General features: G+C 39.2%; 1 protein-coding gene across 3 annotated transcripts in view; it reads right to left on the reverse strand.

The window, feature by feature from the left end:
• The window catches only part of Exo84 (exocyst 84), a 135404-nt gene that overhangs the window by 10754 nt on the left and 111867 nt on the right, over positions 1-12783 (reverse strand). For 2 of the 3 annotated variants that reach the window (XR_011712981.1, XM_071663423.1), the window contains exon 14: positions 11948-12110. Coding sequence is in view for 2 of the 3 variants with exons in the window: in XM_071663423.1 (XP_071519524.1) it covers positions 11948-12110 (163 nt within the window). In the remaining variant the exon portion in view is untranslated. Of the gene's footprint in view, positions 1-5765; positions 12111-12783 lie in introns of those variants that run through there. The other variant, XM_071663433.1, reaches the window with a different exon arrangement.

Consider the following 12783-nt stretch of genomic DNA (forward strand, 5'->3'; position numbering starts at 1 on the left):
TCCTTCCACACATTCTTCATTGCTCCCAGAATCCTCACCCTGGGGATAGGGGACAAAGAATACTTCCCACATATTCCCTGCATGTCCTAGAAAGCGACTAAAAGGAGAACGAGCAGAGAGCTGGAAATCCTATCCTCCTGTTTAAAATTTTCCTACAGAGGGAACAGACTTGGATGCTAAGTAAGGATATTCCCTCTAAGGCTCTGTCATCTGTTCTTGATGCTACCTTCCTAGCCTGGGAAATGGCAAATATGTATGAAAATAATATATGTATTTATATGGTTCTCCTTGCATGATATAATAATGGTTAATTGATCTGCTTTAGTTGATTTCATTTCTTAAGTCTAAAGTGTTTTTTTCATGTTTTTTTCTGAACAATGGTTTTAAAGTTACTTGCAGGTAAACCCAGGAGGTAATCAACTTCATCCTTCACAGCAGAAGGTTTTGCTAGATCATCAGCCTTATCATGCATTTTGACCCCAATACGTGATGGAACCAAGAGAAAGTGGACTCTAAGCTGAGCATGAGTATTTAGTCATCCCTGCGCTGTGATTCAGACACAAGCATATTACACAATGACCTGAGTTAAATGCAATGAGGGAAAAGAGTTACTTACAATCAGATTATCAGTTTTTAAGTTTTCAGCAAATTTAATGGTTACAAGGATAGCAAATAGTTCTGTTTGGAGTGTGGATGCCCAATTATCAACCAAGTCCCAGGTCAACATAAAAACCATGAGTATATGTTACAACAGTAGCAGTACCAGTGGTACCACCAGTGGTTTGCTGCAGGGACACCATGTGTATGTATGGTTTGTGAGAGACTATATTCAGTGCTGATAGGCAACATTAGTAACTCTTACTGTTAACCCAGGATGTGACCTAAGTATAGGCTTTGGGAGAAATGTGGTATCAATGACATCAAAGAGGTTAATACCTGATGGGGCAAGACAGTGCAATTGTTATCTCTATGGTAGAGGTCACGGACATCATACATTTAAGCCCATTAGCAGTTGTAGGGACCCATTTAGATGTCTTCCACTTGAGAAGAAGGTATGGAAGGTATCTTTACATGGACTGGAATGTATTTGCCTAAGCATCTGCATCCCAGTAAGAATAGTGATTTCAGTTATTCTTTACCTGATACTCATGTTTACAATCTTTGTTGTTTTAAGGCAACCAAGAATGATCCTCATAGCTTCATTCTGTATTTTCTCAAGCATCCTAAGGCTTCTCTCAGGCATTAGAGCAAGCAGAGGTACAGCATATTCAACCATAGATTGGATGTAAGCAATGCACATCATTTTTAACTATTCTGACATTGGCCTCAGATTGAAGATTGTGGCCACCTATATCTCTGAGTGCTCTGAGCCTCTCTCTACATTGGTTGTGTACTTAAAACAGCATCAAACTGTTACCTATTTGCACAATCTATCTGTGATGTCATTGTTCAAGTGAATCTCTCTGGTGATACCCCATCTTTTATGGGGACATCTGTTGAGGATTTTGGTTTTATAAGAAAAGATGATAAACCCTAACCTTTCACAGATCTGTGATACATGATTCAATACAGTGAGTTAATTATTATACCCAGGATATTGATCATAATATTGTCAGCATAGCTAAGTAAATGGTGTCTGATATATATGTACATTGACTGAAGGGTGTTAATTAGGAAACTGAACAAGATGGGGCCAAGTACACCACCATATGGAGTACCAACTTCAAACTCTTTGATTTCATTTTTGTGTCCTTGAAACAGAACTAATGACTCTATGTTGAACAGATAGCCAGAGATCCAGCATAGAAGCCAGCCCCTGTATACATTTTAAGTTCATACAGGATTAAATGTCAACTGACAGTATCAATAGCAGCTTTAAGGATAAGGAAGGAGGTGTAATTGTACTTTGTATGAGAGTTAAAAAGGTGGTAATGCAGTGATGTACATTCTTTTTGTGCATAAAACCACATAGATCAGGAGGCATGCTCTCTAGTTCTATATAGAAGACTACTGAGTATCATCTCCCTAAAGGTTTAAAATAAACATGTCAGGGATATAAGTAATGGCAACAGGTTCGTTAGTTTTGGGTATTGGAGTGATAAGGCTATTTATCTAGGAGGTGGGAACACTCCTGTCACAATGTTCATATTATGTATTGTAAGATGGGCACTGTCTTGTACATTGCATGGGAACTGTATTATTTCATAGGCGATACCAAGTCCAGTTCAAATTCAGTGAACTGGATATTGCAATCATGCCCATTTTTCATCATCAAGATTAGTCTATCTCTATGTTCATATTTTTGGTGGAGCTTAGCCTGCATTTCAGACAGCAGATATGCAAAACTAGACACAGTGCCCAGGTGTTAAGTGGGTTGTTGGATCTTTGTACAGAGTTTAGATGGGAGACGACTGGTTTTCCTACCCTTAATTTTGTTATTGTCCTCCCATGCTCTATTGATAGGAATATGCAGGTTCAGTTCCTTAATGAAAGTTTACTAGCCAGATTGTCTAAGTACAGTCATGTGCTGCTGGGTAAGTGATATGACAGACTAGAAAAGTTCTAGCTTTTCTGAAGTGTGTGATCACAAGCTGGTCAAATTCTCCTAGTGAAGGCCTCATATTTCTTAAGTTGGGGATCATTAAAGTAGGCATGATGAATGTTTGGGTCAGCCTGAGAGGAGGTCATGGGTCATCTTATCCATCTACGTGGTTCTGACTATTGCTGGATTGTTTCTATTGGGTTGTAATGAAACCCTTCCATAGTGCTAAGTAAAATTCATACTGGTCAGACATAGGAGAAATAAAGTTATGACACTGATCATCAGGGTTTTTGGGTGGCTTTCATTTGAACTTTCCCCTAGTTAAGATGGTATTAGAAATGTTAATATTGGTTAACCCAGGACAGTGACCACTTAGCATATCAGAAACAATGGTGGAAGAGTGTATAGCATGAGAGATGTTGAAACCTACAAAGAGATCAAGGATTCCACCAAGGACATGAGTTGGCTTTAGGGTCCCTTCAACCTGTATATTATCATGTGAATTCCACTGTGTTAACAGCGACTGTCCATTTGGATTAGTATGGTTAAAATTACCAACTAATCTGTGTCTAGCATTAAAATCCCCAACTATATGTGTTGGTTCTGAGAGGATACACTCTAAAAGGTCCACTATATTAAGCATTCCTTCGAGTGCAAAAAAATTTGTGATGTTTCTTGTGGAGTCAACAGCATAGACCCTAATAACATGGTGGTGCATTCCACAACCTTCTGACTTCATAATGCTAAAGGGAACATTTGCTTAATGTATGGTGCACATGAGGTAAATAATCCAAGATTATAGCAAAGGAAGGATGATAATTTACATGGTACTAACTCTGCAAGGACTCTACGTTCCTATAGGCACACTACCTCTAAGGACTTTGCTGTTTTGTTCAGGTACACTCTTGAATTTACATGGATCCCTAAAACACAAAAATAAATGGTTATTGTGGTAGTCCAGGTACACTCATCAGGTGATCAGAAGACAAATGAAAGTTTCTGTACCAGTACAAAACATAGTTTTTTTTTTTATCAAAGTTATCACTTTGATTAACAAAATCACCCATTCACACATTTGTAAAATTATATGGGCAATTATGCTTATATAGTGATACACACTCTTCATTGGAGAAGCAGGGTAGGGTGGGTGACACTCGTGGTAATAGCACTTGGAGAAGGAGGGAAGGAACACGGAACACTTTCTTCCTCAATCACTTACACTCTGCATATTGGCACCAGGGTCTCTTGGTGAGGGCTCATCTGAAGCTGAGGATGTTTCTTAAAACTAATCCCTATGTTGCTGGAATGCCTCTGTGATCACCTTTTCTAGCTTGTGAAAAGCTTCTTTTTGAACTGCAGCATCTGTTTGGAAGCCTCTTGCCACTTCACCTGTAGTTGTGAGAGCCTTGAAATTGTAGAGTTGATGACTTCATATACTTTTCAATGAATAATTCTTCACTAGAGATTGGTACAACTGGAGGGTCAGGACCCGAGGAAGCATGGGGTGTAGGTGTCGGAGAGCCAGGCAGAGCAGGAGAGGGTACAGGCGTGCGTGTGGTTGTGGTCTCTAGAGGTGTAGAGGTGGCAGATATACGGTTCTCCCACCTATGGTAGGGGGAGCAACCAGAGAGCTCCCCAACAATGCTAACGGGGGTGTGGGATGCAGGTGTCTGTCTCTTAGGACGATGTTGCACTCCACCACTGCTAGATGGTGACTTGGCCATGTTACAACCCTCGTGTGAATCATGTACTTCCACAGCATGATATTTCACACACTTCACGATGACTGCAATGTCTCCATCATGGGGTCCACAGCTCTTTGTATTATCAAGATCACCAGTGCATGTCCCACAGCTGGGGCTAGACTTGCAGATCTTGGCCATCTGCCCCTATTGCTAGCATATGATGCATCTACACTGGGGGTGTTGGTATGCAGAAATCCTGTATAACCTGCCAAATGCCAGCCTCAAGAAAATGTGTGGTGGAATTTCAAGAAGGCTGACCCACTTCGCCATGATCATTATGTGATTATACAGTCAATGAGGACTGATGACTTTGACATTCATGAATGAGAGAGGTCCAAAATCTTGTTAATGATATGATCACAATGTATATCTTGGGTGGCAACTTGGGCAGCACTTCTTGTACCTTGATGTCAGCACGTCTGGTGCCAAGAATTTAAATGAAATCCTGGGAGTTGGGGACAAAGACGTAGTCATCATGTTTTGATCTCATGGTCTTGTCTAGCCTTGCCATATTAGCTGTGTGCATCCACTAAAATCTCTGAGTGAGGGAAGTTATTTTGGGGAAGTCAAGCCTGGTCAGTCTTAGTAACTAGGGTGTCTTAATTTCAGGAGCAGTTTCAGGTTTGTGTGTCTGCTTCTGTACCTTGTTTTTTTTGGTGACACACTGTGGATAGGCTGGAAGTCACTTCCATCTCTGCTAATGGTTGCTGTATCTTCCTCAGGAGTTGGAACTAGTATCATCTCCATCGTTTTTGTTCACTGGCAGCTGACTGTCATGAACTACAGTGACTTCAGCCATGATGAGAATGCCCAACAAGCCCATTGACTTCCATTGTTATGGTCTAGAAAGTGTTACAGTTGTAGTTTCTGGGAACACATCTGGTTGTGGTTTTGATCAGCCAAGGGGGCATCACTGGTTATACACCCTTCACTTGCTTTTCACTTCCCTGTGACTGCTCATGAGTAACTGTCATTGGCACTGTCTGAAAAATCACCTTGGCTGTTACTGGCAACGGTATGGCACAAACACAAACTTTGTGGCCAGGCTGGTTGGTAAAATTGACACAAAGGGCATGAATGACAATTGAGTCATATGTCCTGTCTTGATGCCATATTGACCTACATTCTGACACATCCACCCTCAATGGCACTTCTTCATTTATGGCCCATGAGTTGCAACCATAAAACTCTATTGAACAACTACTATACCATCAAACATACCTGTCTATTACCTCTCTGCATGTTTCTCAATACACATAGGACCTTAGCCCCCTTGCCCATTCTATCTTTGGGTATGACTAGTTAAACAACACTAGTAGTTTTAGCTTAGCTCTGACACTAAAGAACTTCACCACAGATCTTTCCTCCCACACCTCACTCAGAAAAAAAAACGTTTATACACTGGATGTGCATGAAACAAGATAGATTCTTTGAAAAAACAAATAGACAGCTCACAACTGGTTTAAAAAAATACTCTTCAAAATGTGTCTTGTATATATTCTATCAATATATAAACCCAATACCCTACAGTTATAGCAGAAGCAGTTCCATGCTTTCTAAGATATAATATAAAATAAGGAATATCTTCGTACCTTAATAATACATACAAGTAATGAAAGTTAACCTTTAAAGTGAGCTAAATGAGACAACATCTCTTAGCTTGAGAAAAAAGTAAGATTTGGAATGTTTTACAATAATAAAATCTAGTTGTCCACTTATCTATTACTGAAGAGGTATCTCTTCAAATTTTTTCCTATTCTTCTCTTTCTTTATTTCTCATGGTGTCCTTTAGCTAATCAGTTCATCCCTATTTCAAAGAAACAATATTAACACAACCAAATATTTCCAACACCTGGGAATTAGAGCATAGTAATTTTTCATCATTTATTTTCCTGCAAATCATACTGAGTAAGTATATGAATACAAAGAGCATGTCACTGCAAAATAACACAAATAACACTTTCAGTTCTTCAGCACAATGACTTTACTAACAACCCAAGTACCATATGATGCAAATTTTCATCTCCTTATAGGGGTGGGATCAGGTGTAATCCTACTGCTGCAGAAAGGGAAGGTAAGGTAGGAGATGACATATATACGATAGTCCTGTGACATCACAATCCAAGAGGATTATTCACAGACATACATAATTCACATGTCATAAAAGTTTGGAGTGGCCAGGGTGAGGACAATAGTTGGTATTGCTTAGCAGATTAGATACTACCTACCTTACCTTCCCATGACTTCTATGGTACAAAAGGACCATGACAATATTTCATCAGTGTCCGGTGGTATTCCCTACTTGAAAGCAGAAGGAACTAAATCTTAAGAGTCTGCTTTCCAGTCATTTCAAGCATTTCTCAGCAATGCGAGGCCCTAAGTAATTCTTGCACATAAAACATGCAACTGATATGCTGCTATATTATAGGCTAATACAACTTTTTAATGGGTTGTGTGGCCTGCCAGTGTATGCCACAAGGGTGAGTGCATTATGGGCAGTCGATTATGCAAATACTACGAGGAATTTTCGATAATGTGATGTCTAGACCAATTCTAGAGTGAACTTTTGATTTCCTTCCCAGAGCCTTACAGTTATACCACAAATCTGGCTATTCTGTATTATACTGAGAAGTTTCTTTTATAGATTTCTAACATATAATTCCTATATTCAAAGCATAGTGGGCCATACCAGATTTTTTAACAATATGAAAAATGCACATTCAGTAAATTCAATTACCTTTGCTTTTGTGAATGCTCCCCAATAGTCATGTCCCTCTACCTCACTTCTAGTCCCCATGTCCCCCTGCCTCACTTCTTGTCCCATCTTACACTGATACCTACCAATACCAAATGAAAACTCGTCATCCTTCTTATATTCATGATTACCCAAATGGTTTTTACATCTGCCATATTATCCATTACTCATACCTTATCCCCAACATAATTCTTCACAGCTCTTAGATCTTCTCAATTCTCTTATTCTAATCACTCTCAACAGAGATAAATTTCCTCCACAAATGCTGATTACAATCACTTGAACTTTATCAGCTGTTGTTCTTTCCAACATCAATATCACAAAAACACACATTCTAGGTTACAGCATTACTTTCCTCAAAGCTTAGACATTTTGCCACTTTTTTATTCCAAAATCCCACAAAAAATAATTTTTTCATACTTGTTCACCTTTTTCTGCATCAGCTAGGTAGCACTAGGAACAGGCAAAGAAAGGCCACATTCACTCACATCCATTCTCTAGTTCTCATGTGTATTGTAATGAAAACCACAGCCCCCTATTCACAACCAGGCTCCACAGACCATTCCATGGTTTCTACTTTACATGCCTTGGTTCAGTTCATTGACAGCACACTGACCCCTCTATACCCCATCATTCCAATTCACTCTATCCTGTGCTGCCTTTCACCCTCTTATATGTTCAGGCCCCTATCACTCTGCCTCAAGTCTGGTCTCCCACTTCTTGTCTCCTCCACTTATGAAACATATATCCTTTTTGTTAAACTCGCCTCTCATTCTAACCATATATACAAACCATTTCAGCACACCCTTTTCAGCTCTCCCAACAACATTCTTTTTGCTGCAACAACCCCTTTAATACTAAACTGATAAAACCACCTCACATCACATGTTGTAGTCAGACTTTTCATTTCCAACACATCCACCTTCATCAGCACATTCTCATCTAAAGCCCACGTATCACATCCACATAACATCACTGAGACTACTATACCTTCATACATACCCATTTTTGCCTTCCTAGACAATGACCTTTCTTTCCATACATATTTCAAAGTTCCCAGAACCTTTGACCCCCTTACCCAACCTACAAATCATTTCCGCTTCATGGTTCCTTTCCTAGGTATCTAAAACGCTTCACATACAAATTTTCTCCAATCAAACTCACCCCCCAACTAACCTGTCCCTCTACCCTGCTAAACCTCATAACCTTGCTTTTATTCACATTTACTCTCAACTACCTCCTTTCACACACTCTTCCAAACTCAGTCACCAACTTCTGCAGTTTCTCACTAAATCTGCCACCAGTACTGTGACATCAGCAAACAATAACTAACTCACTTCTCGGGACCCTGGCCTGAGGCAAAGTGTTCCTTAATTCAAATGAAATGAGATAGCCTCTCTATGTCAACCAGTGATAGGTCTTTCTGGTCTTAAGCTAAGGGTATCTCTAACAACTTCTGTCACTGTGCCTTTCCTTCTCTTTTCTGTTCTGATGGTACTGTAGCAGTCTCTGCTATAAACAAAGCAGCTCTCTTTGGTTCCTGTTTCTCCTCTGACTCCACCTTGGATGACTCTTACATTCCTTCACACCCTGATGCTCCTCTTACTAATCCTATGCCCTTTCTCATTATCTCTTTTCAGACTGTTCGAAAGTGCTTCTCTCTCTGGATACAAGCAAGGTCTACGGTCCTGATGGCATTCATCCCCATGTACTGAACAAGAGTGCCTCTGAACTTGCACCTGTTCCATTTCTGTTTAAAAACCAAAACTTTTCTTCGCCTTTGAAGCATACATTGATACATCCCATCCTTGAGAAGGGTCATTGTTCAGATCTCTCTAACTATCATCTTATTGCTTTGACATCTACCATTTCCAAAGTCTTGGAATCCCTCCTCAACTTCCAAATCCTTAGACACCTCAAAAATCATAGTCTTCTCTCTGATCACCAGTATGGCTAATATAAAGTGAGATCTACTGGTGATATTCTCTCCTATCTTACTAATGTCTGATCATCATCCCTAAAAATTTTGGGAGTTATGTATAATAGCCCTAGGCATACCCAAAGCTTTTGAAATGGTATGACATTAAGGTCTCTTCTCTAAGCTCCCCTCTTTTGGTTTTCATCTCCGGCTGATCTATCTCTGTGGTTGCTAATGGATCAGCCTTCCCCTTATCTCCATCATCAGTGGTGTCCCTCAAGGTTCTGTCCTGTCTCCTGCCCTTTTTCTCCTTTTTTCAATGATTTTCTCTCCTCCACAAATAATCAAATGTACTCATATGCTAATGACTCAACACTGCATTCATCCACATCCTTCAATTCTGCTCCTTCTTTTCTAACATGATATGCATCTTGTCTTGACACAACTTCCTTAATAAACTCAGACTTGAACAGGATATCTCAAAAGGGGGGTGGATGAAATATAGTTAAGTTTAATGCTCCTAAGACCCAATTTTTACCCATATCTTTATCTAAAACTGCTTCAAACTCTCACCTCTCCTTTAACGGTTCTGTAATTCCACCTCTTGACTCAATAAGCTTCCTTGGTACTACTGCAGCATCCATCCTTTCTTGGAAAACCTACATTATGGGAATAGCTAAGTCTCCCTCTAAATAACTTGGTGTCCTGTTTAGATGTTGAACCTTCTTTTCTTCTGAACAGTTACTCCGTCTATACAAAGGGCAGATTCATCCTTGTGTGGAGTCCTGCTCTCACATCTGGAGTGGTTCTAGCTCTGCATCCTTACTGGACTGAGTTGAGTCAAAAGCACTCTAACTCATCAATTGTCCCAGGATAACTTCCAAACTTCACGCTCTTACCCTATGCTGTAATGTTGGTTCATTTTCCGTCTTCTATGAGCATTACTTTGGTTTTTGCTCCTAAGAGCTGGCTGCTTATTTACCCCCATAACTAAGTAGAGCACACAATACTCGGCAAGCTGCTGTGTCACATGATTACTGCATGGCCAGTGGCAACTCAAGGGTGGGCTGTTTTGATAACTGTTTCTTTCCCTACACATCAAAGCTTTTGGAACTCTTTACCTTCTCATATCTTTCCCTACAACTATGTCCTGGCACATTTCAGAAAACAGGTTGCTCACTTATTTCAAAATTCATAAACACTTTCCCTTCTTTTCTTTAAAAAGAAAATCAACTCTTTCATTTATCTCCCTGACTGTCCCATCCATACACAAATCAAACAGCCAAAGTAACACCACACAATCCTGTCACCGACCAACCTTCACCTGGAACCACTTACTTTCCTCTTTTCCTACACATACACATGCCTTACACCCTATATAAAAACATCTCACCGCTTTTATCTACTTTCCTCCTACACAAAATATTGTAAGACCTTTCATAAAGCATTTGTATCAACCCTGCCACATGCTTTCTCCTTATCCATAAATACCACATATCAAATCCTCTTGTTTCTCTTTCTCACACACATTCTTTAGAGCAAACACCTGATCTGCACATCCTCTACCACTTCTGACACTACAATGTTCCTCCCCAGTCTAATGTTCTTTTCATGCCTTCAACCCCTCAATCACCACTCTCCAATACATCTTACCAGGTACAATTAATAAACTTATATCTTTGTCCCTCTTGCCTTTATACAATGGCACTATACGTGCATTCTACCAATCCTGAGGTACCTCACCATGATTCATGCATACATTGAAAATCCTAACTAACCAATAAAAAACACAGTCATCCCCCTTCCTAAGAAATTTAACTACAATACCATCCACTCCAGCTAAATAAATGAGTAAAAGGAAACTGAAGAAGATGGACCTTACTCACTCTCTGCTTAATTAAATTATTAATATCGTAAGTAGTTTTCTACTATGGTCTTTCTGGCAGTATATGATATTTGTCAACATTTACATACTGCTTATATCTCCATTTGATTATTTTTCTTCTGCTGAGAGTTCAACACACTTTTACTAGTGAATACAACTCTGTGAGGAGTCTATCATAAGAACTTCTGTATATCTATCATACTTATATAATAATATATCTGAATTCCAACTTCTGGCATTTTTACAATCAAATACTCTATCATATCACAGTGATAATTAAGGCAATGAGTAACTTCAATAACATTTTAAAGCCCAATCTTAATCCACTTTAAACCATTATCACTGATGATAAAAGCTCTTAATAATTTACAAATCCCTTGTCTGAACAAACCTTCCCCATTTAAAACAATTTCTTGATGAATATCAGTCACAACTGCATTCACTTTTATAATATCCTCTTTCAAAGAAAAGCTCCAAATGCCTTAATTTTCCTTTGTTAGCACCCTCTTGGTAGAGTTTCTCATAATAAAAACATGGTTCATATACATGACCATTCATATCATATCTCTGATTATTCTGCCATACTCATTTACAAATCTTGGTCCAAGACACCATCCTAGCATAAATCTTATCTCATACACTCAAGAAATCATTGTGACACTATGTCATATCATTCATCCTATATAACTCTTTCTTTATATACAATAGGGGTCAATTCACTGTATCCATTTAATGACTGGTATATTAACGGCACTTTAAGGTTCCAGGCATAATGCATAAACACACTTGAGCAACATCCTTCTTGTTCCATTTGCAACTTGTGGTTTCTTGAAAATCTGAAGAATTTACACATTAAAACTTTTCTTTTGCATCTCTACATTTTTCAGTCCTATTTCAACTAAGAGCTTAATTTTCTTTACTCAAAACCACAGTTCAATACTGATACATTCACTTCCCCTGAAGACAGCCACATATTCCTTAAGATACAAATATATACATATAGAAAGAACACCTTTTTTTTCAGAAAATCACATACATAATTATAGTTTAAATACAAAAATTCTCTATTAGCTCTATTAGATAAAGTTTGATTCATATTTACTAATGGTGGGTGCACTGACGGCTTCCCCAGTAAGAGCAGCATGATGGGAATGGAGGGCTGGAAGGCTGGGATGAGCATGGCCCACTGCTTCTGCATAACGGTGTTCTCCCAAGGTCAGGATCACATCAAGAAGAAAGGCACTATTACGTCGGATAGTAGGAATCTGAATCAAAAAAAGAATATGTAAGTCAAGTCACTTTGAGCACTATATTCACTATCAAAAATTTTCAGAGATAAATTCCTTTAAATCTAACTTGGTAGGAGTTAGTAAGCAGCCAACGATCAGGGAAGTATATTACCAGTACTACCCGCCTGGGTATTGGAAGGGTTCGTGACAGCTGCATAGAGCCAGCACTTCAGTAGTCAAGCTGCACTCATGACCTAGGTAGCTGTATTTTCTTTCTGCCTCACCCACACATGGACTATTGGCATTCTCTCCACAAACATCGAATCTCTCTTTGTCATACATAACACCTGAGAATACTTAACTCACACAGCTCATTTTCCATAACTAGATTTTCCTGTGGTGAGTACCATGCGCTAACCCTGCCTTTTGGCAAAATGGTAGGAGCAATAGATAAAAGTAGTCGGCAGGAGCATTAGGTAGGAACATTAAGTAGAGGCTTCTGGAAAAACTGTACTTGAGTTGCACTGTGCCAGTGGCCTGCTAAGGGTTAGGCACTAAAGGCTAAGAAGTGGGACTAAAATTCACTAGTTATGGATAATCTATTGCCCTGGCCACCCAATGAAGGAGTTCCACTTGGGAACAGGTGTCAGAGATATAGATAAATAGATAAAACTAGTCATATGCAATTTGGTTTATACCTCTCTTATAT

The sequence above is a fragment of the Panulirus ornatus genome, chromosome 1 (genome assembly GCF_036320965.1).
Source record: "Panulirus ornatus isolate Po-2019 chromosome 1, ASM3632096v1, whole genome shotgun sequence".
Classification (NCBI taxonomy): Eukaryota; Metazoa; Arthropoda; class Malacostraca; order Decapoda; family Palinuridae; genus Panulirus; species Panulirus ornatus.